The sequence below is a fragment of the Squalius cephalus genome (genome assembly GCF_949319135.1).
Source record: "Squalius cephalus genome assembly, chromosome: 22".
NCBI classification, from domain to species: Eukaryota; Metazoa; Chordata; class Actinopteri; order Cypriniformes; family Leuciscidae; genus Squalius; species Squalius cephalus.
Window position 1 is genome coordinate 16,744,840 of NC_137143.1, and position 25,850 is coordinate 16,770,689.

Below are 25,850 nucleotides of genomic sequence, written 5' to 3' on the forward strand. Positions count from 1 at the left end.
TTCCGGCAGCATGATATTCTCCTTAACATTATTATGCGTTGAGTTTAATATCCCTGGATTAATCATCATTGCATATTGTCGATGTATGTGTCTGATCTACACATTCTCCTTTGTAATTGGACCCCAATGTCTAAAGTTAATTAAATTGTCTGTGTACTTAAGACTGACTCATCTATAGACTGACAGTCGGTCTGTGCATTCGCTGCCTCTGACCTTTCCTCCACTCAGAACATTCTTTATGATACTGGCTAGAATCAGCACTTTATGCATTTCCATATTTGCACATTAGAACAGGATGTGAGATTGCATGGGTTGAGGGAGGCTGAGTCAATGCTGCCGTGCCAGTTTGTAAGAGCATATGGGAGACAATTAGCCCACTGGTGTTCTCTTTCACTCTCTCGCTCCTTTAAATCAACATGCTGTGGTGTTTCCTCTATACAAAACTTTGGCTGGCACCAAGCCGCCCAGGCCACCATTCAAAGCCACGGTCGCCATAGTCACTCGGCATCCATTCTGTGAACTTGAATGAAAGGGAGGTCAGCGGGATTTTCTAAGGCCATAAACACGAAGAACTCGGAAACCGCTGTTCAGAAATGTTCAATTAGGACTTTGTAAACTTGAATATGTTTGCGCACGTTAAAGCATCTTTATTAGTGGTGATGATTTTGATTCAGAATTTTCATCGAAAACAAATCATGTTTATCAGTGATGATAATATTTATAATATTAGGGATTTTCCTGCTCTCAATCTCATGTAGGCTATTATTCAACATGAAATGCAATGAAACATTTTATTCATGTCTGTGAGAGAAAACTCTCTCCAAGCACAAAAGCCTTTTCATCACCAACTTCCTCACGCTAAACCTGAATCGAATGCCTCTCCTCTTGCTAGCCCTCGATAAGGAATATGTCATTTTAACTTCTCTGCGTTTCTAGCATTCATACTAATCATTAAATCATATGGGATAAGATAGAAAGTAGAAGAGGGGATTCTGCCAATCCCAAGGCTTTTTTTCCATGAATAGGAATGTTAGCTCTTTGAACCCACCTTTATCCATTATGGATTCAGAGTGCTCATGGATTACATTTTATTTCCTCATAAACACAGTAATCTTTTCACGTATAGCCTGGAGAGAATTATTACCTTAAAGTTGTTTGCTGTCTGCTCTGGGAAAAAAAAAAAGGTTTCTAAATCTTTTAATGGTAAATGATAACTGAAGGCAATTGAAAGTCTTTCCCACAGCAACTATGGGCAATTGTTTTGCAGGATGTTGGCATCCACAACACTTTGGCTAAACAGCCAGTATCTGTTCTTAATAAGCTGATCAAAACCAAAGCAGCCTGTCTGGGTGTCACAGGAAGCCTCTGAAAGTATATACAAGCCTGAAATTGGCACATTTTTTTCATAACAGAGGGGATTAATGGCCAGTGGGATTCCAGCGAAGGCCGAGCAGGGGGGTTGATAGATCTTCATGCTGCTCGGAGGCCTGGCTTGCCTGTTTTTGGCTTCAGATCATGTTGCTTGCTTAGTCTGTGTGGTTTTGTGAACCTGAAAATGTGCCCCAGGAATAAAGCCTGTCCTCAGACCTTTCATCTGCATCTCACCACCAGCCCAGCTACCTCTAAGATTTACTGACCTTTCTTTGGGTGTCATTTTTCATCCATCAAGACATTTTAAGGTGACATCGTCCTTTCCCCACAGCTGGTTTTGTATCATTCTTGGATGCATCTAGGGGTTGGGGCAGTTGTCCCGGAGAGTGAGATTTGTTTATAGATATGTGGTGTGATGCTTGTTTGGTGAGGAGTCCCCTGTGAGCACTCGGAACTGCCACATCATTGAAAGATGCCAGTCTCCCAGCTGTACTTCTCGTATCGGCTCACCGTTTGACTGTCAGCATTCTCATTCCGACAAAGATTTGGTCACGCTCAATGAAAGCCATGAGCTGAATCTAACAGTCAATGTTAATGGTCCCCTCATGACCCACCCCAGCACACATTCACCCGGTCATCCTGCTGTTTTACAGCACCAGTAAAAATACAGGCCAACTAATGAGGCATCTGCTTTTGTAAAATGATGTCTCTGTGGTTTAGGATTTTATGTTTGTATGGTTTTTAAATGAGCTTGTGTGAGTAAAGATGAGGCAGTTAATCCGTTCACCGCATTTAATGCAGAGTGCATGTCTTTCCATGTACATTTTGACTAATTATCGAAATTCTTTATTATAAATAAAATGATATATTATATATAATTACATATTTGTATTATTATTTTATATTTTATTTTATATTTCATATTTAATTTAATTTCAATTCTTATTTTTATTTTGAATTTTTTTATGAACTACCCATACACATCAGACATACAGCATATGGAGATTTTCCAGAAAATCGAATAATTCATTCATCCAAAAATCGATATTTAAATAAATACATAATTGATAATAATTATTAGTTATTGATGAACTTTTGATGTTCATGCCTATTTTGTTGAATTTTGCATATAATCCAAATACCAAGTTTTTACCTGAATTCCCAAGCTGTCAAATGGTATTTCACTCAAGATTTGTCTTTTTGAGTAAGACTGCATTTTACAGTATTTTTTCAGTGAGTTATAAAGAGCTGGCCGACTGCGGCGCTCTGCGTGTTCATCTGTATGATGTGCAGAGGTGTGTCTCTGTGTGTGTTTGTCTAAGGTAATAAAGCCTAGATCTGCTGTTGTCTGGGTCTGAGAGCCGAGCCTTCAATGCGAGTTGTTTGTGTATCTCACATATTAGGACAGGTTTGACAGGCGGTCCCAGAAGAAGGTCTCTGTCTCTGTTTAAATTTTCAAGAGCCTGCTTGATTTGTGCATTTCCAAGCCTGCCTGAAGTCTTTTAGATGGGCGCCTTTGAAGCAACAGAATCCATCAGAATCCATCCATTTTTGCAATACTAATACAATCAAACGGGAATGGCTGCCTTATGATTCATTTATGATGCAAGAGCAACACAAATGTGAATTTGTGATGCATCTTCAAAGAGTGGCAGGAGAAAGCATGCTTAATTGATAGATGTTGTTTTTTACTCTGCGACTGTTCTTTCAGGCACTGATTTTCAGGCGGTTCATTTTGTAGTGCGTCGTTGTGCTGTTTATATCTTTATACATTAGTATCGACTGTTTTCAGGTTTGTGTTTTCTCTGGATTGCTTGAAAGAAGATTTGTAGCCATTTAAGATGAGTTTCCTCGGCCAGTGAGATCAGAATATATTGTAGATGTTTATTATTAAAATGATATTTTTCTTTGTAGAGGCATTTGATTGTCAGACCAAAGTAGTTAACTTGTCAAAGTTTTTAGCGGCAACTTGTGACTTTGGCTGTTTAGGTATTCACTGCCGATACCTACTGATACTTGTTTGGCATGAATAAGTCCTTCCGTTGATGTTGTTTTCTGATAGAGATTTGTTTTGGCAGTGATGTGCTTTTATTTTGCCCTTATCAGTTCCAGATCTATGGACAAACTGTCTCTGTTCATTGCGTGCACTGACAGAGATAAGAGAGTAACAGAAATCATTTGTGAAGAGGTTTTGTCGGTTATGGGTGTTGTAATTCAGCATCCATTACGTTAATGACTCTAGAAGTGCAATACAGAAGTCATTTCTCATTTACCAGTCATTCTTTCGTGTCTGTTACACATTTATTGATTTTTGTTTTTGTTACAAATAGAGTCATTCTATAGAGATGCTGTTGAACAACAATTTTCAGTGATATAATGGTTGATACATCAGCAATGGCCTGCTGTGTATCGAAGTGCTTCTGACTTGGAAAAGAAAACTGTACAGAGGTTCTTCTTTCAATTTTTTAGTTGTTTCACTGAAGTATCAACTTTCTTATTTGGGCCTCAGGTGTTACAAAAAGGACTCAAATCTGACTGTTGTTGAAATAAGTGTAGCTACAATAGCTTGGGGGTCAGTCTAAAAGACATTTATAACGATTTTTATTATGAATGAATGTTGTTCTTTTGTAAAAAAGTCTCACGTTTTCCACAAGAATGTTGGGCAGCACATCTGTTTTCAACTGTAATAATAATAGTTTCTTGAGCACTAAATCAGCATATTAGAATGATTATCATGTGACACTGAAGACTGGAGTAATGAGGCAGAAAATTCAGCTTTGCCATCACGTAAACAATTATTTTAAATTGTTTCATAATATTACTGTTTTACTGTATTTTTGATCAAATAAATGAGATTTCTTTCAAAAATATTTTCAAAATTCAATTGTACTGACCCCAAACTTTTGAATGGTAGTGTACAAAATAAATGAATATAGCACAGGCTTCAATGACTTGACATTCATTTTTGTTCTTATCTGTTCATTTACGTAAACATACATTATACAATGACTTGAATACACTTCTATGATGAGCATGTTTTTATGATTTTTTTTCTTTCTCTTAAGCCAGAGTAAAGAGTGTCTCAAAGTCATGTCTCTTAAAATATTTGATAATTTGACCTTTTTTTGATAATGCAAGGTTAGTTCTTGATTTTCATGGTTTTGTCATTTAATATTAAAATAAGAAAACAGTTTACCTTTTTTTAAAATGTGTTTTAAACTAGGTTTGTTTATGTCTGAGAGAAGAGTGTGTCAATGTCAACAAGTCTCTAAAAAATAATTTGACCTTTTTATGTTAAAGCAAGGTTAGTTTTAGTTACTTAATGATTTCCATGATTTTATAATTTAATATTAAAATAAATAAAAAAAAAAAAATATATAGAATTTTTTTTTATTTCAAAACTGTATTTAATAGTAAATATGTTATTACTTTTTACTTGATGGTTACACAACATGACATTTTTAGAATTTCAAATTAAATGAAACTTTTCTTGAAAAAGGCAAAACATTTTTAAAAAGACCTAAGAACTTTTTGCTAGTTTTTATTTTTTATTTATTTTTTTAAGTGTTGCATTTTTTGGGGGGGTATAAAAGACATTCTCTTTAGAGGACAGTCCTGAGACAGGAGGGCAAAAAGACAAAGATAATCAGGAGGCGTCTGTGGCACAGCAGTGATGGGTCGATAGTCATATCCAACTCATGAGTGAAGGACTGTGGGGCATTAGGACCCAGTGACACTCTGTGACATTTAATCTGGGAGGGTGTCAGAATGCACTTGCACTCTTTTTCGGCGCTTCACTGGCCGCAGGTTCAGGCACGGCTAAGAGAGTTCTGATTGGCTGGAGCGACTCAGGTACAGGCTTGAGCCGCTGCAGCTGTCAAACATGGTTAACCGCTGTGCCCCCTGAGATAGCATTCAATACTGTTCCCTTAACGTCTTGCATGCCCTCTCTGACACCTCATCTCATGTTTTTCTGCTCTTTCACCAAAAGCATCTGACAGAACTGACAGACAGGAGTCTCTCCACAAACGTCGCTTTGCCAAACTGTGGGGGAGGATGTTTGGAGTTCTGGCATGTCCTGTATGGTTGTGTACAAATAATCAGGGATCATCGCTCTGGTCTGGTTTGGGTTTTTTTTAACGCTGATGCAATCCTCTAGTTTAATAATCTATGTCTGATTTAATCCCTTTAGTTCAAAAATGTGTAGTTTTTAAACTATTAACAGGAGTTGCGAAGATTGCCTGGAATACTTGATACTTGATTCTGATTGGTCCACCATAGCATTCTACAGTCATTTGATGCTAAACTTTCTCTGCGTCCGAAATCACATACTGTCTGAGTAGGTACTTCATTTGAATTTGAATTTTGAGTTAAAAAAGTGTGCTCTATATTATATGAATATGGGTAGTATGAGTCAATTTCGGACATACTACATCCGCCATGTTGTTACTGTCATATGACCTTCACTTCCATTCATAAATCCCCTCTCGTGGCCTAGAGGCCTACTATCGTGGGATAGTAAAGTGTCCATCGAATGCGCACTTCAGAATCTCGGCGGAAGTAGTTGTTCATCCAAGGACCTTTCGCCTACTGTTTTTTGAACACTATGTATTCGGACAAACTACTCTTTTGGCGTATTGTTTTTTACGTACTATATACACTGAACACTGAATTGCCCCCATTTTTCATGAGCTGAACTCAAAGATCTAAGACTTTTTCTATGTACACAAAAGGCCTATTTCTCTCAAATATTGTTCACAAATCTCTCTAAATCTGTGTTAGTGAGCACTTCTCCTTTGCCGAGATAATCAATCCACCTCACAGGTGTGGCATATCAAGATGCTGATTAGACAGCATGATTATTGCACAGGTGTGCCTTAGGCTGGCCACAATAAAAGGCCACTCTAAAATGTGCAGTTTTATCACACAGCACAATGTCACAAATGTCGCAAGTTTTGAGGGAGCATGCAATTGGCATGCTGACTGCAGGAATGTCCACCGGAGCTGTTGCCCGTGAATTGAATGTTCATTTCTCTACCATAAGCCGTCTCCAAAGGCGTTTCAGAGCCTTTTCAGAGTACCCCCACCCCACAGTCTGGTTCTGCAGAGACTGTAAACTGGAGGATGCAGGCATAGTTTTGTGGCTGACTGTCCCATTATTATGAAAGATAGTAGTGTAGTCTGAGATCAAAGCTGGTTTTGTTTGGTTTCACTGCAGTCTGGCAAGATGATCAAGTCAACATAATAAGATCAAAAACATGTTGAGGTTACTGCTATAAGTGAGCAGAGGAGATTTGGGTGCTAAAACACGTCCCTCAGATCCTAATCTGAGTATGAAAGCTTTGGTTTGTTTGACTCAAAACTAAACATTTCTGATCGTTTGTAATTACAAAAGATATTTATGGAGATGTGCTCAGTATCCAAGCTATGTTTAATGGCTCAAGGTGACAAAGTCGTCCACATTATGTCACATGAACCCCCATTTTATTTTATTTTATTTTATTTTATTAATTTTTTTGGCTCAGAGAGGATACATTGAACTCCAGTGTTGTAGATTTCCATGAAATATTTTCAAGACAAGATTGCAACAACCTACACGTCCCAGCATAAACGCTCCAAACAAATTATTTGTTATTAAAACGTCTGTACGTTCACAAACCACTGTTGAGGGTGCTTCTGAAATGAGTGAGGGTATTTGTCTCGTCCTTTGCTATGTGCTTATCACTGTCAGTCATCGCAATTTCGAGAGTGAATCCCGCATGGGTGGGCCTATGTTTTAAAGCGTGTGGCTGCTTGTCAAGCATGGAAACCAAAATTTTATTCAAATTCTGAATATATTATATTAATTATCATGTCGCCTAGACAGCGTGCAAAGAGCGCTCTCTTTACAATCTCTAAAAAGCTGTCTCTCATTCATCGCTATCTCACAAAGTTCTGTTATATTAATTATTGAAGCTGGCTACACAATGAATCACTTATTTACATGTTTACAGTTTGTTAGAGAGGATTTGCCAGCATGCAGAACTCAGCACTAGACAAAAAATTGTAACTGGATTGTGGTTGAATGTGGTTGGCCATTGCGTTCAAGAAATCAACAAACATGTCTGTGATTGCTCACCCCTGTGAACACACGTTGTAAATAGAGCAAATACATATACGCACTGGATTGTTTTCCAGCTCTTTTTCGCTAGTTTTGCTATTTGCTAAAAATGCTATTTTTACGAAGAAAACAGTTGGTTTGGGCAGTCATGGGCAGCTTTTCTCTCTAAAAGCAATCAGAAGCAACAGCAGGCAGTGGTTTGAGTGAGACAAAAATCACAGGCTAGTATCTAGTCCGTCTCCCTCGGTTCAGAGTATCCTCTGTGCCTCGGTTAAACAGCACCCATAACTGCAAAAACATTAAGAGGGATCATGATTTTCTTCCTTTCATTTTTTTATTCCGTGTCTAAAATGGTATAAAAAAAAAACTCGGAAAAGCCAATTTATTCTTGTTTTTGTTTGCTCAGTGGTAATTTTGGACCCTTGATGCGAGTCAGACTCAAACTTCTGCTTGATTGCCGCTACACAACTTATTGGAACACATTTCTCTAACCTCTAAGTAACTGCTATTTTTTTTTTTCCTGAAGTGAGCTGATATGTTGTGTTGACAGACAAAGATCGTCACAAATGCAGTTTTTTTTAAACACATGGTGTTTGGCTCAGCGGTGGGCCGCTTTGACTGCAGACGGCACTGTCACCACTGCAGAAGTGAGATGACATTTTCAAAGCTGTGCGTTTGTTACGGGAGGGAGCGGGCAATGGGACTCGTCTCCACATCATCCCCTTCTTCGTCTGGGCTCATTAGTGAGACCTTGCCTCCAGGTTCCATGCAGGATTCTGAGGTCATGTATGGGTGTTTCTTCTGCTACGGCCACTGGGGTAGATTTTTATTAAAACTAACAGATTTCAACTTTTGTTTTGAAAGGCGAAGATCACATAAAACTTTCACTATATTTTGATGGTCCATTTAACACATTCTTTTGACAACAAGTAGCCTAATGTTGCACCTACATGTCTACTAGCTCTCATTAGAGTGTTAGTAGAGGATTAATAGACTGGTAGGGTTAGGGTTAGGATAAATTGATAGGTGCAAAGTTACTTATAGTCAGTAGAATGTCTGTTGAAGGACCATTACAATAAAGAGTTAGCAGATATTAAGCAGACAGTCTACTAATACTCTAATGAGAGCTAGTTGACATGAAGTTAGGCTACTTAAAGTCAACAGAATCTTCAAAAGGGACCATCAAAATAAAGTGTTACCACTTTTTTTCGTGCTTTCATCATATATTTTTGCTACTTTTGAAATGCCTTTTATGTATTTTACCTTTGTTTCCACAGACTCTATTATCTTGGAATTCATACATATGCACTTTTGGATACTGATAGTAGAGAAATTACATGAACTACTCAGTTTGAAAAGTCTTTCAAAGAGTTTACAATTCCAGAAGTTGAAGAAACTCTATCGCTGAATAGGGGAGGCCTTTAATAATTATCGACATAAAGAGAAATAATCGTAATAAAAAAATATCTGGATGTACTCTGTTAGATAAGAGTACTTTCCACCTGGAAGACAGCACTCAACTGCACTCTCTCGCTCTCACACATGTCAGAGGAGAGGAATATTTCCAGGATGTGCACTGGAGAGGAGCAAGAGGGAAAAAAGATGGAGGGCTATCTTTAGACTCTCACTTCTTATGAAAAGGTTTTATTCTCCCGCTCGCACTCACTCACTTTCCCCATCCTGCTAGGAGTGTGTGTATGTGTGTGTGTTAAACCCGCAGAAGGCTGTTATCTGTATGCAAATGTTGTTCTTTTCTATGGAAAGGGAGCTGGTTAACAATTCAGATCAGGTTTTGAAGCAATGCAACTACCAAGAAGCACATTTCAAAGAAAGCTGTGCTGCAGTTTGGGGCTTTCATGTATGTTGCATGGCAGTATTTTAAGAACAATTATTGCATCCTGTTGATGTTTGAACTTAGAGATTGTGCTCTGCAATACGTACACAGAGCTATTTTGTTTTGCCACCTGTGAGGCATATGAATGACATTCAGATTCAAAATAACCACTATACAAATGGATTATATTAAAGCAAATGAAAACTCACATTTGCATGCTGTTGTTATTTTTCAGTGGAATACAAAAGGAGAATCTCTGAAGTGTCTTTTGTCCACACAATAATTAAAACATGGAAATAATAGCATACAGGAATTTTCTTTTTTTGGTTGAATTATTGCTTCAAATGACCTTTAAGAAATATATTGCATGGTGCGTTGTAATTATACATCATTTTCAACAATTATCATTAGCATCATCTTCAGTGCTAATAAAAAACTGCTTAAAAGAGATTAAATGTGGTCAGAGATTTGGTGTCCACAATAGCAAGGTCTTCAAAACTGCTTAAAGTTGTTGTGTTTTTAATATGTTTTAAGACAAACCCTGTACAAATGCATCATTCATTTTGTAATTTGCTTATTCATAGAACCGCGTATACAAAATAGGCTACATTCAAGCTATTTTATTAAGGCATGCAGAAATTTTTGGAAAAAACATTTAAAAAGTAATTTTGGTGAAATTTCTGCATGCCTTAATAAAATAGCTTGAATGTAGCCTATTTTGTATACGCGGTTCTATGAATAAGCAAATTACAAAATGAATGATGCATTTGTACAGGGTTTGTCTTAAAATCACCAAAATTAAGATGAGTTTTAAGGGATACAATTATTGACTACAGGGGGACTTTAAGCACCTGGCGACCAACAGTGGCTCATAATAGTACCTGATACTTTTAAAAACCTGATTAAAAAGTCCCCAAATTTGTATTTTCATCCTTGCTGGATGCATGGGGGCTGTTTTTTTTTTCTTACCTTGTAAAGGTTTTATTTTAAAAATGTGTAGAATTTATGAGGTTTCATGTTTATTCAAAGCCATATTTTATTTAGCCTTTAAATTCCATTCACTTGTATACATAAAATAACAACTCAATCCATACAGACACCAATACAGACTTGGTGCGGTTTGTGGTGTTGGCTGCAGATTCACAACAGTTGTTTGGCCCTGTCAGAGGATGCTGTGCATCCCTTAAGCAAAGTTAGCGAGGTGGAAAAAGTGAAGTGCAAGTATTTACATTAGCCTTCATTAAGCTCCCCATGCTACTCAGCAAGCACCTAATGTAATTAGCACATTACTGAACCCTTAAACGGCACTCCCACATCAGACCATAGGCTCTACTTGCCAACGAATGTTACGTCATGCTATGTTACGTGCTATGTCTGAATTATTGGTAGCACTTTATTTTACAGTCCTGTTTCACATACTGTATACTTATGTAGTAATTACAATAACTGGGTAATAACTAGGTACCAGTCCTGAATATACCCCTAAACCTAAACCTAATCTTAACCCATGTAGTTACATTGTATTATTCAGTACTTTCTTGGTAAGTACACTGTAAGTACATTGAAAGTGTATGTGCTGTAAAATAAAGTGCAACCAAATTATTTTATATTAAGTGCTACATCTTTGTTATGTTATGTCTGAGTTCTGTTTGTTTTTGTCATGTTTTATTATGTTATGTTACTGTATGTTACTTGGTGTGGTTTATGTAGTTACTTTATCTTGATTACATTATATATAGATTATGTTTGAGTTTTGTTATGTTATGATGTAATGTTATGTTACAATGTTATGTGTCATGTTAAGTTAAGTTAAGTTAAATTATTTTACATTATGTGTCATGTTATGTGTTGTGTTGTGTTATGTGCTACTGGATTATGTTACTTCTGGGTTTATATTCGTTTATTTACTGCATCTGTGCCGCAGCTAGTTTGTTACGTCTGTGTTGTGTTATATTAATGTTTTGTTATGTTGTATAATAGTATTTGAATTTACATTTTATGATCTTAATTGCATTACAATATGTCTGAGTTATGTCATGTCGTGTCATGTTATATGTTGGTTTGTGTTTATGTGCTGTGTCTGGGTTGATGTCATGCATGGGTTAACTTGTGTTATGTTTTGCTTTGTTATACAGTTAATATGGTTTGTTATGTTATGATTCATTATGCTTTTTAATCTTTTACAATGTGCTACGTGATGTTATGCTACATTTTGTGACTAAAATGTTTATTGAACTGAAATTGCAGTATGTTCATCCAAGTCAGCTAACAGTGGGCCTTACCTATAGAAGTCATTTCATTTACTCAAACTCGTCCTCCTTGGAGAGTAGGAAAATAAAAGGAGATGGATTTTTTTCTAGAAGAAAGTGGGTTACTTTAATGTAATATCCCTATGAAAAAATAAATAAACGTTTGAATAAAATTCTGTGTATTTCGCCTGGAGCAGCAGTTTTCAGGTTTCGGATTCTGCATATCAAAGCAATGAAGACAGGAATAGGTCTGTCAAGTCAAATTCAGTCGGGATCCTGGAGTGGTTACTGTTGTTAGCCTGTGCCAACCTTTAGTGTATTAATCTCCTTTGACAGAGACAATGCTCAGAGCCAGTAATTCATACCATCTGTGGTCACTGTACATTACTTCTTAATTATCAGCATGCAGTACAGGTAATTACCACTTGAGGCAGTGACTCGGTCTTGCAATCATTTTAGTGACTGTAACCTTTTCAAAGCAACTTCTGGCAGTTCATTTCATCGCCTCTTGCAGTTTTGAAACTTACGCTCTCAGGTGCCAGCCTGTGGTATGGGAGCAGATGGCATCTGCTTTTAGTCTTGAAGTCCCTGAAATGGATGATAATTCTGCGATGAGAAGGGAAAGTATGAAGGTGTTGTCACACTGTAAATATTTTTAGGGACACAAATACAACAGGAGGGCCAATTTGTCTCACTGCTGGGTGAGTAGAGACAGAACAGACAAATAAAGCGCCAACGGTCTGGCTGCGACGTTTCTTTTTTTGGAGAGAGACCGAACTGGCAAATGTTCTAATGCAACATCTCTGGGACTGATCCTACTGCTGCAGCCTCTCTTTATTTCTAACCCTGAAAGGAATGTACAGTAATGCCTTTTTCTCTTTTTGTCACTTCTCACATTGCTTTGGGGGGATCCAGTTTTCCTTCTTTTATTTCGTTGATCTTGTTCTCTTTTACCTTTTCTGGCCTTCTCAAGTCAAAACCGAGATTAATTTAACATCTCAAACCTTCTGCTAGGGTTCCAAAAGGAATTAATTTAAGTACATGGCACTTGGAACTAAGCCGCTCTGTTGCTTTTTCATCTTATAGTTCTGATTCCACTTTGTTGGCCAAACGATAGCATTCTGATTCCATTTTTATTTATCTTTTTGGACCATTCCCAATATAGGGCTTCAGGTTCTTGTAATACGCACATTAATGTGTTTGAAAACTTTGCAAAATGACGCTCTTTCACTTTTTTGATGTTTTAAAGATGTTACTTTACAGTATTTAAATTTTCTGATTTCTGTTATGAGACAGGGAGTGGATTACACCTCCATTAGCATATCTATGTGAGGAGAGGGTGGTTATCGTAGACCAACAACATCCAAGGTTTAACACTGTATTTTAGTGTTGTTATACAGGAATAACTTAAAATTAAATGTTCACTTTTTATTAAGTGAGTTGTGCTTCACTTTTGCTGTTTAAATTTGATGATCATCTGAGGAAGGAACTGTGAAGTCAGAGCCATAGAGAGAAAGAGTTGCGACACTCCCATAGACCTCCGTTGTAAAAAATGGCGGCGCTTTTAACCGCCTACTTCCGGGATTTGAAGATCGGAATAGTTCCAAACACTGTCATTTGGGCGTTGGACACCATTCACTTACATTGATGCGCGTCGAGTTGTTCCAGAGTTAAGTTGCTGAAATATCGACCTCTTTTGAATTGTCAACTGTCTATATTGTATCAGAGGCCCTTTGCGATGCTTATACTGGTCTTCATTTGTACATGCACAGCGTAATTATTTATATTTTATGTTGGTTGTTTCAACCAATTTTCAAGCACTGCCTGCTAGCTAGTGCGACTTCGTCAGCTGTGACAGTAAGAGTTCGGTAATGAATCGCTACAAACCTTTATAGCAACTTTTATTTAATTAAATTTTTTGGGATATACTAACTTTTCATTATGTTTTATTGTCTTTGAGTGAAGCGGCTTGTGAGAACAATGCTGGACCTCTATGATTGTTATGGGATCACCAGTCCTGTCTGTTTCATGGATCACCTGCCCCTGGTTTTTGTGTTTCTTGTTCACACACACTCACACGAGCACACATTTTTGTTGTCTGTCATTGTTTAATAAAAAATATTTAAGTGAACTCTGAACGGACCGCCACGGCAGACCTCTTTGCGTGATCACGAAGGTAGGCTAATGGCTGAATCAAAATTTATAAGCAAAATCACAGGAATCAATAGCCTAATACAGCCCAGTTGTGCTAAAATAAATATCATGAGACGTCCATCATCAGATGAATGATATGGAAAAGTTAAGTTAGAGCCGCTAAAGCCAGTGCTACTACCCATGCGAACATGAACAATATAAGCTTTTCCCTCCAAAAATATAGCCTAAAACTTATCTCCAAATGCAAAACTGACATTAACAAAATGCAATAATGCAATAACAGCTGAAAAAGTACTTGGGTGTGTGTTTTATTTTATATTTACCGTTCAATAATGCAATCGCTGCTGTCTGTCCCATAGAAGAACATGACAGCCAGCGTATGTTTTGGAACTATTGGGGCTTACATGAACCACGTGACAGCCATAGCGGCGACATCAAAGAGTGTCGCAACTCTTTCTCTCTATGGCTCTGTGTGAAGTCATCAGAACTTTGTATTTTGAGAGGATGGATGATATATTCCATCCTCCATTGGATATTCTGTCTAATTTATATAAAATTAGATTTTTGCCAAATAATTTCCAATCTGTCTTCAAATAACCAAGAGTATTGTGCATTTCTAGTAATATTGTTGTACTTCCAATCCTGCTAGCAGCAAACGTTCTCAGAACTTTAGCTAACATTGTGGCAAGGTTCTCTTAAAGTTATGAATAAACGTTTTTTCCAATAATTAAAGGCAGTGCATTTGATTTTTGATCTATATATATATATATATATATATGTTGATGTTAATGTTAATTTTTTTTAGTGATGTTTTGGACATTCAGAGAACGTTAGAAAAACGTTCTTAGAACATATTTTTGTTCCTGGGAAGGTGCCATGGACAGTGTTCCGCTGACCCTGAATCTCATTGAAATGAGCCAATAACGCTTATACAGCAAATCCAGAGCACTCCTCTCGTTGACTACTGTGATAAAAATCCATGATTATTGCCGGTCTCATTAAAGCGCATTGTTGTGAATCTGTTTTCTCCACATTGTACCAAATACACATCCATTCACAAGCCCTGGCTATTCACTGTCCGAGCCGAGGGAGGCCCTTTTGTTCCCCGTGATTGGATTGCACCTCTCTGCATGTATGAGGATGGAAAGCGGGCTGCCGCCTGCCTGTGTTAGCAGCCAAATGTGCTCACGGCTCTGCGCCGCAGGCATGAGCACCTGACAGCCTGCCATTTGATTGCTAATCATTTTCGAGCCTGTGCCTGGTCTTTTTGATTTGCTCTGCACACTGCCTTGGCTAAATGGAATCAATTAAATGCGTGCTTGTATTCGACGGCCACTTCCAGGAGATCAACTTCTTGATGTAGCAACACAACTAGATTAATTAAATCCAATAAAGAACTCAATTAACAAAAGGAAGGTAGCTGAGGAAGGGTCAGATGGATTTGTGTGTGTGTTGTGCGTGTTGTGCGTGATGTGTGTGTGTGTGTGTGTGTGTGTGTGTGTGTGTGTGTGTGTGCGTGTGCGTGTGCGTGTGCGTGTGTGTGTGTGTGTGTGCGCGCACTTTTCAGACTGTTTTGTTTCTAGTCGTCTGCGACTGTAAATGAGCTTTCTGTAGAACACTTGTTGTGTGGCTTATTATTTTTCATGTGTTCTGGGACTGCGAGGGCAATTACAAGACCCAAACAGTCGTCTATTCACTGAACATACACACAATCAGTATTCCACAAGCACCCTCAGGATGTACATATATTCCCAGGATAAGCTACTGTAGTGAAGTAGTTAGTGACTAGTTTTCCATTAAAACGCACCACTGGGTTAGTTCTGTGTAATCAAAATTTTTTCGCTGACATTTGTAATATATTGCTACAAACTATTTTAATTTGAAGGCACTTAAGTGGAAGTCAAGGGGTAAAACAACAGTTGTATTTTCAAGTGACCCAAGAGAGCTGTGGTTCCACTCGCTGACCAAACCAAGGAAGATCGAACCATAGCAAACTTAAAAAACAATTTTTTTTTAAAAGACAAGCAGTGTAATGTTGATTAATGTAGTTTAGAATTAACACTGCTAGCATACAGTACAATAATAATAAACATAGTGAGTTGCCTTGTTGTCTAGTACCTACATAGGCAACTACTGTAACTAAGGCAGCATCCTAACTGAAACAAAACCTTGCAACTGACTTGATTTGGAAAGGTTTTTTATGTTGCAATGTACTCTGTGTGTCATTCAAATAGCATTCCTCACACGAAGCACACATGAGTGTCTACTCACCACTGAGTTCAGTGGAGTTTGCTGTTAGCATGTTGCTAAGCTAACATAACAATAAACTATAATAATAGCATACAGGAGTATTGGGTAAAATACTGCACTTCTAATCAGATTTAACTATTTTTTTTCAAATCTTGCTTTAGTTTGAATGGGTTTATAATTGCCATTTATCTATGGAAGTAAAATAATTATATATATATACTGTATATATACTGGCCCTGATAATCATCACAAATACTTACCTCTTGCTAACCTAGAAATCTAGATGCACCCTAGCGGCAGCAAAATTTATTTTGCAGCCAGTGTGGTCTAGCAACTCTCTGTTGACTTTCGAGCTGGAAAAACCAAACTCAGGTCAGGCCAATCACATCGTGTATAGAGTAGGCGGGGCGGGCTTAATATAATGACGACAGAGTTGCGACGGTTCCCTGCTACTTGAAAACAAAGAATGGCTGCTGCTGCTGGCGAACATCAGTCTTTCGAATCGGCTTTGGATGCGACTCTGGAGGACTTGAGTTAAGCTTTTCTTTGAGAAAAGAGCAAAGAACGGCACTTAAGTCATTTTTAAAAAAGGAAGATGTGTTCGGAGTTTTGCCGACTGGATAATACGGCAAAAGTTTAATATACAAACTAGCCTTCTTCGTTGCTCTGATTGGTTGTAACGCTATCCTATTGCGTGCAGAGGAATTTTGAGAGACAACCGTTTATCCCGCCCCTCGGATTGAGCCGTGCCAATGGTGAGTTGCCAGACCTAACATCTTGATGTAGGTCTGGCTTGCCAGGCTAACCTCTTGCTCCATTTCTGTAAATCCGTTTTCATGAATGAATGACTCTCGTTGCTCTATAGTTTTCTTCGTCAACAGCCGCTTGCGCCCCTGCTGGTGAGGTCGACTAACAGCTATGGAGATTATCAATTGGCAATCCACTGATATTCCTGCCATTCCCGGATGTCAAATGTTGAATTTTCTGTCGAATTTGAACCACTGAATTTGTGAAAGCGAATTTGTAAAGCAAAATAAAATGGACCGAGAATTGCCTGTGGAATATTAGGCTATAGGTTGTATTTTTAAACAGAATTAATATTTTGGAAGTGAAATCTGAAAGGTGAATATAGATTATTGAATTTTTAATAATGAAAACATGTGTGAAATGTTTTGAATCGAAATATTCACAGCTTAAATATATAACCATGTTGAATTTCAGACCATAAAAATGCAAGCCCTAAAAATGCAATGCATTAAAATGCAAGCAGGGTTAATGCAATACATACTTTTTCAAGTAGTGCAATTCAACAAACTTTTTTGTTTCAAAAACATTTGTCATTATTTTACTTCCATATTCATCTTACTTCATCCTCTAGCTTAGATTTTTTTCAGAGTTTGTCACATGTGCATGTTGGGATTGCCTACTCTGCAAAGGATATATGTAATGACTTAGAATTTGACCAAATAAAGGTATATTTCTATAGTCCACTAAAATGCAAACTACATAGGGTGCTCTCTATGTTTTGCATTCTCCTTAAATTCTTAAGTTTTTAATAGGCCCAAAATAGCCTATAAAATGATTCTCATTCAATCAAAAAAGATTGACTGTGCTCTCTTCCAGGGGAGGAGGAACCAACTGTGATACACAAGAAATAAACAACTATTAAAAACTGTTTACATAAGCTCTCCGGAGGTGAACAAGTGTGATAACATTTCATGGATGTTAAAAAAAAGTTTTTTTTCTCTCTTTAGAAATGTCACTTTCTCTGACGTATTTTCAACTGCATTTTGCTTTTGAATATTTCAATAGCTTTCGATCCTTTTATGGGTTTAAAGTTGCACAGCAATGCATACATACACTGATTCGATTATTTCTTGTTTCTGCAGGTTTTTTGAGCACAGGAGACCAGGCAGCCAAGGGAAACTATGGACTTCTTGATCAAATCCAGGCCCTGCGCTGGACGAGTGAAAACATTGCATTCTTTGGGGGTGACCCTTTACGCATTACTGTTTTTGGATCTGGGGCAGGGGCCTCATTTGTCAACCTGCTGACTCTTTCCCATTATTCTGAAGGTAACCGTTGGAGCAATTCAACCAAAGGTACAATTCAAAGGTTTTAACTTTTGACAATTTTTGTCTGCATGCTAAAGCTGTTTGTGTTATGTACTCATATAAAAGGTCTTGTCTGTTGAAATGGCTAAAGTTCATCTTCGTTTGTTTTTTAAAAATCTGTGTATTCATTTAAAAATTTAGAAACCTGTGACAACCGATAGCTATTTTGCCTATTTATTTAGAGTATTGCATTAACAGGTCAAATAATAATAATAATAAAACACTGATCACTAGGGCTGGACTATATATACAGAATGTTCACATTAATATATATACATATATGATATCACTTGTTTATGGAAATTATATTTCCCTGGGTCGTTTCATGTTCCCATCTTTATTTAGTTGAGTCCATACACATCACCAGGCACGCCATGAGCACACTGTCCAAATACACCATTTACCTTCCATTGGCACAAAAAGGGTAAATACATTAATTCCATTTCGAGTCTCTCTGCTTGGAAGATTGCTTTGTGAAGAGGTCTCCTGGCACAGACCTGCTTTAAGGTTGTCACTATCATTCAAATGAACCCAGAGACACTTTTGGAAGAGACTTTAGTGTGCCATGCGATTGCTTTGCCCTGAGGCAAACCGTGCACTGCTTAATCTTGAATAATTTTTATATATTTCACATATTTTCCTTTTATTTTTTAATTTTAGCAGTGTATCCATTCTCAAAAATATTTGTCTGTTCATCCAAAATTGTCACCGTTTCGTTGAATTGCGAACTGAAACATCCCCTTATCTCCATTTCATTTCCATGTGTGTTTTTATAGTTTTTGTCTTCTTTAGTAAGAACATGTTTTTACTCATAACTGCACTGTTAAGACTGAGATCCCAGGGGTTGTCATGGTAACAGAGTAACTCAATTTTCCTCTCTCTTGCTCTTTCTATCTGTCTTTCTCACAAGCACACACTTTCTCTCTTGCTCACTCACTTGCTTTTTTTTGTCTTTACGTTTGTGCATGATATCTGCTTCTCTTCAATGGTATGGGTCAATTCTTGACATGTATAGGTGAAAGGGGTTTACAGGGTTCAAACAGCTATTTACTGTTAATGCGCTGCAATCAAAATTCTTGAAATAGTCACAATTCCCCCTTAAAATTACACATCAAAGTGAAATATTGATCAGCTCGGTGTACAATACAGGTTTATCAGCATTAGCATGTTGACTTGCATGGCCTCTTTTCCCAAACCATTTAAGATTTGCATAAAAACAGCTAAACCAAGATGTGTTTATTTGCTCCAGATTGCATTCGGACGAGCACATCATGTGAAAATAGCCTACAGTGGGATCCAAAAGTCTGAATATACAAAAACAAGGAATATATATACATATATGAAGAGTTCAGATGCAAAAACCTCTATGTGCCATCTGAAATTTGCTTCTAGAATGATCATTTTTATCAAGCTCGTTTATTTAAGTTCAGTAATGAACTTAAATATACGAGCTTCATAAAAATGATCATTCTAGAAGTGTTATTAAAAAAAATTCATAATATAATCTGTAAAGATAAATGTTGTTTTAAATAAATATAAACATGTGGTCATTAGTGGTCTCAGACGTTTGGACCCTACTATGGTATGCAGTGATTGTTCTCTTTGTGATTATGTTTTGTTTTTCCTGTACAGGTCTTTTCCAAAGGGCCATAGCCCAAAGTGGCACAGCCTTGTCCAGCTGGGCTGTAAGCTTTCAGCCGGCCAAGTATGCCCGCATGCTAGCCAAGAAGGTGGGGTGCAACCTCAAAGATACAGTGGATATGGTAGAGTGCCTACAGAAAAAACACTACAAAGAACTATTAGAGCAGGACATCCAGCCTGCCCGCTACCACATCGCTTTTGGGCCCGTCATTGATGGTGATGTAATTCCCGATGACCCTCAGATCCTTATGGAGCAAGGGGAGTTCCTCAACTACGACATTATGCTTGGCGTCAACCAAGGCGAGGGGTTGAAGTTTGTGGAACCCATTGTGGACAATGAGAACGGTGTTCAAGCCAACGATTTTGACTATGCCGTGTCAAGTTTTGTGGATGATTTATATGGTTACCCTGAGGGGAAGGACATCCTTCGTGAGACCATTAAGTTTATGTACACTGACTGGTCTGACCGCCACAACGCGGAGACCAGAAGAAAGAGCCTGCTGGCACTCTTCACAGATCATCAGTGGGTGGCACCAGCTGTGGCCACGGCAGACCTCCACTCCAGCTTTGGCTCGCCTACTTATTTCTATGCCTTCTACCATCACTGCCAGACGGAGCAGGTCCCACCCTGGGCTGATGCGGCACATGGCGATGAGATCCCGTATGTTTTCGGGCTGCCCATGATTGGTCCAACTGAGCTCTTCCCCTGCAACTTCTCCAAAAATGATGTGATGCTTAGTGCAGTGGTAATGACCTACTGGACCAACTTTGCCAAGACTGGGTAAGTCTCTAGGCAACAGGGCATTATTTCTAATCAATTATCCTTGAGGCCAACAATACGGCTATTAATTAGGATTTAGAAGTGATTTTGAATGCAAGTTTGTTTTGTTGTAAGACCACCAATGCAAACATCTCATAATTCAGGAATTGAATTTGCTATTAAGGTACAATACCTTGTTGTTACCAGGAAACAGTGCTACATGGTTCCTAAGGTTTAATCATTGCTTAATTGTTTGCTAATGCATTCTCACTCACAAATACTTGTTAAGATTCCCAAGGTTATGCTACATTAAATTTATGCAACTGCTTTTTACGCAACAGCAATTTAGTTTGCTTCAATTTAGGTGTAATGCAGTGAATAACATAATGCTGATGATCACTTAGAGTGAGTTTAGTGTTTATATGACATTGCGGCCTAGACATATTATCATCTCATGGGAGGACAACAAATCAATTTGTGTGCAAATGTGTAATTTCTTCTCTCATATATATTCTCGTTAATTTTAAAAGCAGGTGCCGTTGTCAGGAAACCCTAATGATCACTGAGAGAATATTAGGGGTCTCTAGGCACTCCCCTAAGACTTGACTGTAATGGTTTGTGTGATATTTGTCTTATGGAGTGAATTTCCATGTGCAATTCTGAAAGAGGAATTGTAGAAATTATCTTTTGTGTGGGGAGTACTGAAATCTTCCTTTTACCTTTCAGTGACCCCAACCAGCCAGTTCCACAGGACACCAAGTTCATCCACACCAAGCCCAATCGCTTTGAGGAGGTGGCCTGGATGCGTTACAACCAAAAGGACCAACTATACTTGCACATTGGGTTGAAGCCCCGTGTCAAGGAACATTACCGTGCTAATAAAGTCAACTTATGGCTGGAGCTGGTGCCTCATCTCCATAGCCTCAATGAGGTCACCCAGATCATTTCCACCACCACCAAGTTGCCTCCACCCGAGGTCACTCCACGTACACCAAAGAAGATCCCAGTTAACACCAAGAGGCCCTACCCTACGCCGTTTCCCACTGAAACACAGGACAGCCACAACCAGAACCAGAACCAACCTTTCCTAGTGGACCAGCGGGACTACTCGACCGAACTAAGCGTCACCATCGCCGTTGGTGCTTCGTTGCTCTTCCTCAACATTTTGGCTTTTGCCGCACTCTACTACAAGAAGGACAAGCGAAGGCATGAGGTACACCGGCGTTGCAGCCCGCAGAGGACCACAGCCAATGAGCTACCCCATACGCAAGAAGAGGAGATCATGTCTCTACAAATGAAACACAGCGATTTGGAGCGGGAGTGCCGGGAGGCTATGCACCCGCATGAGGTGGTCCTGAGAACTGCCTGCCCGCCCGATTACACGCTTGCCATGCGCCGTTCACCGGATGACATCCCTCTCATGACCCCCAACACCATAACTATGATACCCAACAGCATGCCAGGCCTCACCTCCTTACACCCCTTCAACAGTTACTCCAGTGGACAGAATAACACCCTGCCCCATCCACACCCTCATTCACACTCCACCACTAGAGTATAGCCACACACACACGTTCTCACACACAAACATGAACATACACACACACAAACACTCCCGCAGATGTGGAGTACGAGTGTGACAATGGACGGAGGTGATGGCACTGAGTTGAGGAATATCTTTACTCCAGGTGTTCGGAGGAACAGGAAATAACAATGCTTTTGTTCCTAGAGATCAAAACTATCATTTTATATTAAAGGCGTGAACAAAAAAGACAAAAAAAAAAACTTTCTGATGTAATGAAAAACAAACAGAGATGATTTTTTACCCTTATATTGTGACAAAACCAGGGCCATTTCCTGGAAACAACTGTCAGTCTAGGATTCTTTGAGGAATGGTTTGATTCGGTTACCCGGAGAGGAAACGACGGAAGCACAGAAGAGATGACGTGTGGGAGAGCCTTTGTAAACAAAAGGAAACATATTGTTTTCCCGGGGCGCTGGATTGTAGATTACTCTCTTCAGAGCAGACGGGAGATGCTGCTTACCTAATTTAGGCATGCGTTCTCCTTCTGGTGGAGAATGTGGAATACTACGGGGAAAAAGGAGAGAATGAGAAATCCTCAAGAATATGCACAATAGAGACATTCACAGAATGTCTTTGAATTCTTTTTGTCAATTTATTTTTGGGGGAACAATTTTATTGTATAGGACCTATTTACATATCTAGATATGTACACAAAGCACCCATGCTCTTTAAGCCCTGGCTGGGGGCGCTGATACTGAGGAATCTGCCTCAAGAGCGTAGCGGGGAATTTATTGGCTTCCTGGCAGATACAGCTTCATCACACAAGTGCTGTCTATACTGAAACTGGTGGACTCAAAGGGAGGCTGGATATTTTTAGCACGACACGCATGACAATTTATCTGCTTGGTGGCTGTTCTGCTGATTAAGTCATTATTTAAAACAAAACAAAAAAAAAAAAAATCATTTTCTTCCCCGTCTGGATTTGTTTAAGGAAATACTGCTCTGATTGGCTCACGGGAGGAATTGGAATATGCTGACGGGGGCGGACATTGTGGGTTCTGGAGATGGTGACGGGAAGGGGTGGGGATACGCTAACTAGATTGCATTTGCAAATAGCTTGAGTGAACCTGGTTATAAGGACTAGTTTTGTACATGTGTGTTGGTAAAACTTTTTAATAGTGGTGAATCACTTGCTGTTTGAGCTCCCATGTGTGGGACATTAATGTACTTTTTGATTTGCTCATTGGTCTCAGTTATAATACACTGTTTTAATTTTTTTTAAGTTGCTAATAGTCAAACCACCCTACCTTAGAAAATTTCTTACTTGTAATGTTTGATTCTCATTTCTTTATTTTCGGTGCTTTATGAGGCAGTCCCCCATGCAGCTTTGAACAACCAGTGACCGACGCAGGGATTTATTCTGTACAACTTGGAGACTTGCGTTGGTATCCCCTCATCCAGAACTTTCTGCGAATCCCCTGAACGATCATCTTGAATGAATCCCTCACTGGAGACAGGAGGGCCCCTGATGAAAGAGTGTATTAGGGGGGCTTCTGATGTTACGAAGCCCTTGATCATACTGCTTAAAGCTAGCTATAGAAAGAAAGAAAAGAGAAAGACAAATGGAGAAACTTGCAAAGAAAGCAAAACTTTTGTCAGTTCTTACCCAGAGATAAGTGCTCAAAGTCATTAGCCTTTGTGCTAAAAGCCAGTTTCACCTGTAAATCTCTCAGTAATTGCTAGTTTTATCCATCCTTGATTATTTTACTTTTCTCAAAGCCTTGTTACGTAACATGCTATATGCTAATTATCAATGCCAATGAATCCCTGACTAAAGACAGGACACCTGATGAGAGAGTCTGTTACGGGGCCTTCTGATATTAAGAGGCCATTGAAGCTAGCTAGAGAAAGAGAATCAATAAACATTCATGATTCATTTTCTCAGAGCCTCGTTACATTACATACTACATGCTAAAATGCTATATGGGGTGGTGTGGCGCAATGGATAAGACACATGCCTTTGGTGTGAGAGACCCGGGTTCGAATCCACTGTGAGACACCAATGTGTCCCTGAGCAAGACACTTAACCCCTAGTTGCTCCAGAGGCGTGCGACCTCTGACATATATAGCAATTGTAAGTCGCTTTGGATAAAAGCGTCAGCTAAATGAATAAATGTAAATGTAAATGTAAAATGGCCCAGGGTGCTAACCCATTGTTCCCTTTCTGTGGATAGTCACTTCAGTGTGACAGTTCCTGTGGTGACAGTTTAGATTTCTTGTGAATCCTTTTTACTCATGGTACATTTGATTGAACTCCAACATCAGTGAAAGGGAAACTCCTACTCTTTTTTTCTCAGCATGTTGCGTATAAATATAGAAAAACAGAAATAGATTGGTGATTTGGTTCTCCCAGATCAGGTCCTCCTCTTTGCTTTTGTGCAAACTCTCTTGGTCACCTACTCCATGCTAATGATGTGTCCTAACCAGATGCGACACAATAAAGTGACAAACGGTAAAAAACTATCCTTTTTGTGTGCTGTAAATCAGAGTTTATGTCCTTGACCATGACAGGACATTTTGACGTTGACTTTTAAAATCCTGCTCTACATAGCTGAATATTAAAGATCAAATAGGTTCTGATTGGCTGTGTTTGCTTTCAAACAACAAAATTACATGGAGATGGAAATGGAGTAATGACCAAAGTGAATACATTAGACGTAATTTTACTAGCAGCACAGCCTTTCACATATTAAGGTAATTAATTAATAGTTGGTGTGGAAAACATTGGGATAAAACACAGAGCGAATACCTGGACCCTGGTGAATAGCTAGAGGCAGATAACTAATGAGGGATAAGGGAAGCCAATGAAGGGAACAAGATTGAAAGAATCGTGCTGCTTTTCTCCTGATCAGCCAACTTGTGACACACTCTGTCCCCAACAACATGTTCCCATTCAGGACACAATCTCCTCTGGGCTTATCCTCTCTGTTCTGCCTTCACCTATGACAACCTTGTTCGGTACAAACAGGCCAGAGAGAGCATCACTTTTCTGTATGCCAATCCCAATCTGCAGGTATGCATATGCAAAGTCAGCCTGCCCATGTGTACCCCTGCAAAGGAAGCTCCTTTGAACGATATTAAAATTTAATGAACCGTACACCGGTGGGTTGCACGGAGGATTCATCTTGTGCATGCACATTTACCAAGGAGAGAGATGGAATTCATCTGTAATTGGGAAGATCCACCGCTCAGTATGTTTCTTCACACACATGCACATATGTTCATACACACATGCCAGGACAAGCCTTGTAACTGAATGTAATGCAAGACTGAGGGCCATTTTCTTACAAACAGCAACCAAATTTCATTATGTGTTTATTTTCTACTGGCTGACCTTGAAAGAAGATCAAAATGGCTGTTGAGAACTACAGAGGGTTGTTGTGATGTAGATTATTTGTCATTTGTCTTTCTTTCTGGTTAAATAGGATTTAATCTTCTGGAGCACAATAAATGATTTTATCAAGCTCAACTTACATTGGTCTTTCTTTACCACTCGTTTGCCTAAATGGTTGTATCATGTCCAGATTTTGCCAGTCAACACTCAGATATAACATCTTGGGTTGATTCACTAATGCTGAAAATGTGATTGCAGACATGAGCATTTGGTCAATGTGGTAGCTAACATACCTCCGTTACTCCAGGGGGCGGTAGTTACTTTCAAATGTTACATTCAAACTGTGTGTGGTGTTTGTTATTCAGGTAAATTGCTCTAAACATTTTTAATTCAACTAACTTGCTTTGTAATATCCTCATAAAACAGTTGCTCCGCACTGACAGTAAGTGAAATCTGTA

General features: G+C 38.7%; 1 protein-coding gene across 7 annotated transcripts in view; it reads left to right on the plus strand.

Annotated features, from left to right (window-relative positions):
- The window catches only part of nlgn1 (neuroligin 1), a 299,196-nt gene extending 273,677 nt beyond the window's left edge, over window positions 1-25,519 (plus strand). For all 7 annotated transcript variants that reach the window (XM_079856563.1, XM_079856564.1, XM_079856561.1 and 4 more), the window contains 3 exons: window positions 17,848-18,060; window positions 19,705-20,494; window positions 21,200-25,519. In XM_079856563.1, the coding sequence (XP_079712689.1) occupies window positions 17,848-18,060; window positions 19,705-20,494; window positions 21,200-22,034 (1,838 nt within the window). In that variant the 3' untranslated portion in view covers window positions 22,035-25,519. The remainder of the gene's footprint in view (window positions 1-17,847; window positions 18,061-19,704; window positions 20,495-21,199) is intronic.
- Window positions 25,520-25,850: the final 331 nt, after the last annotated feature.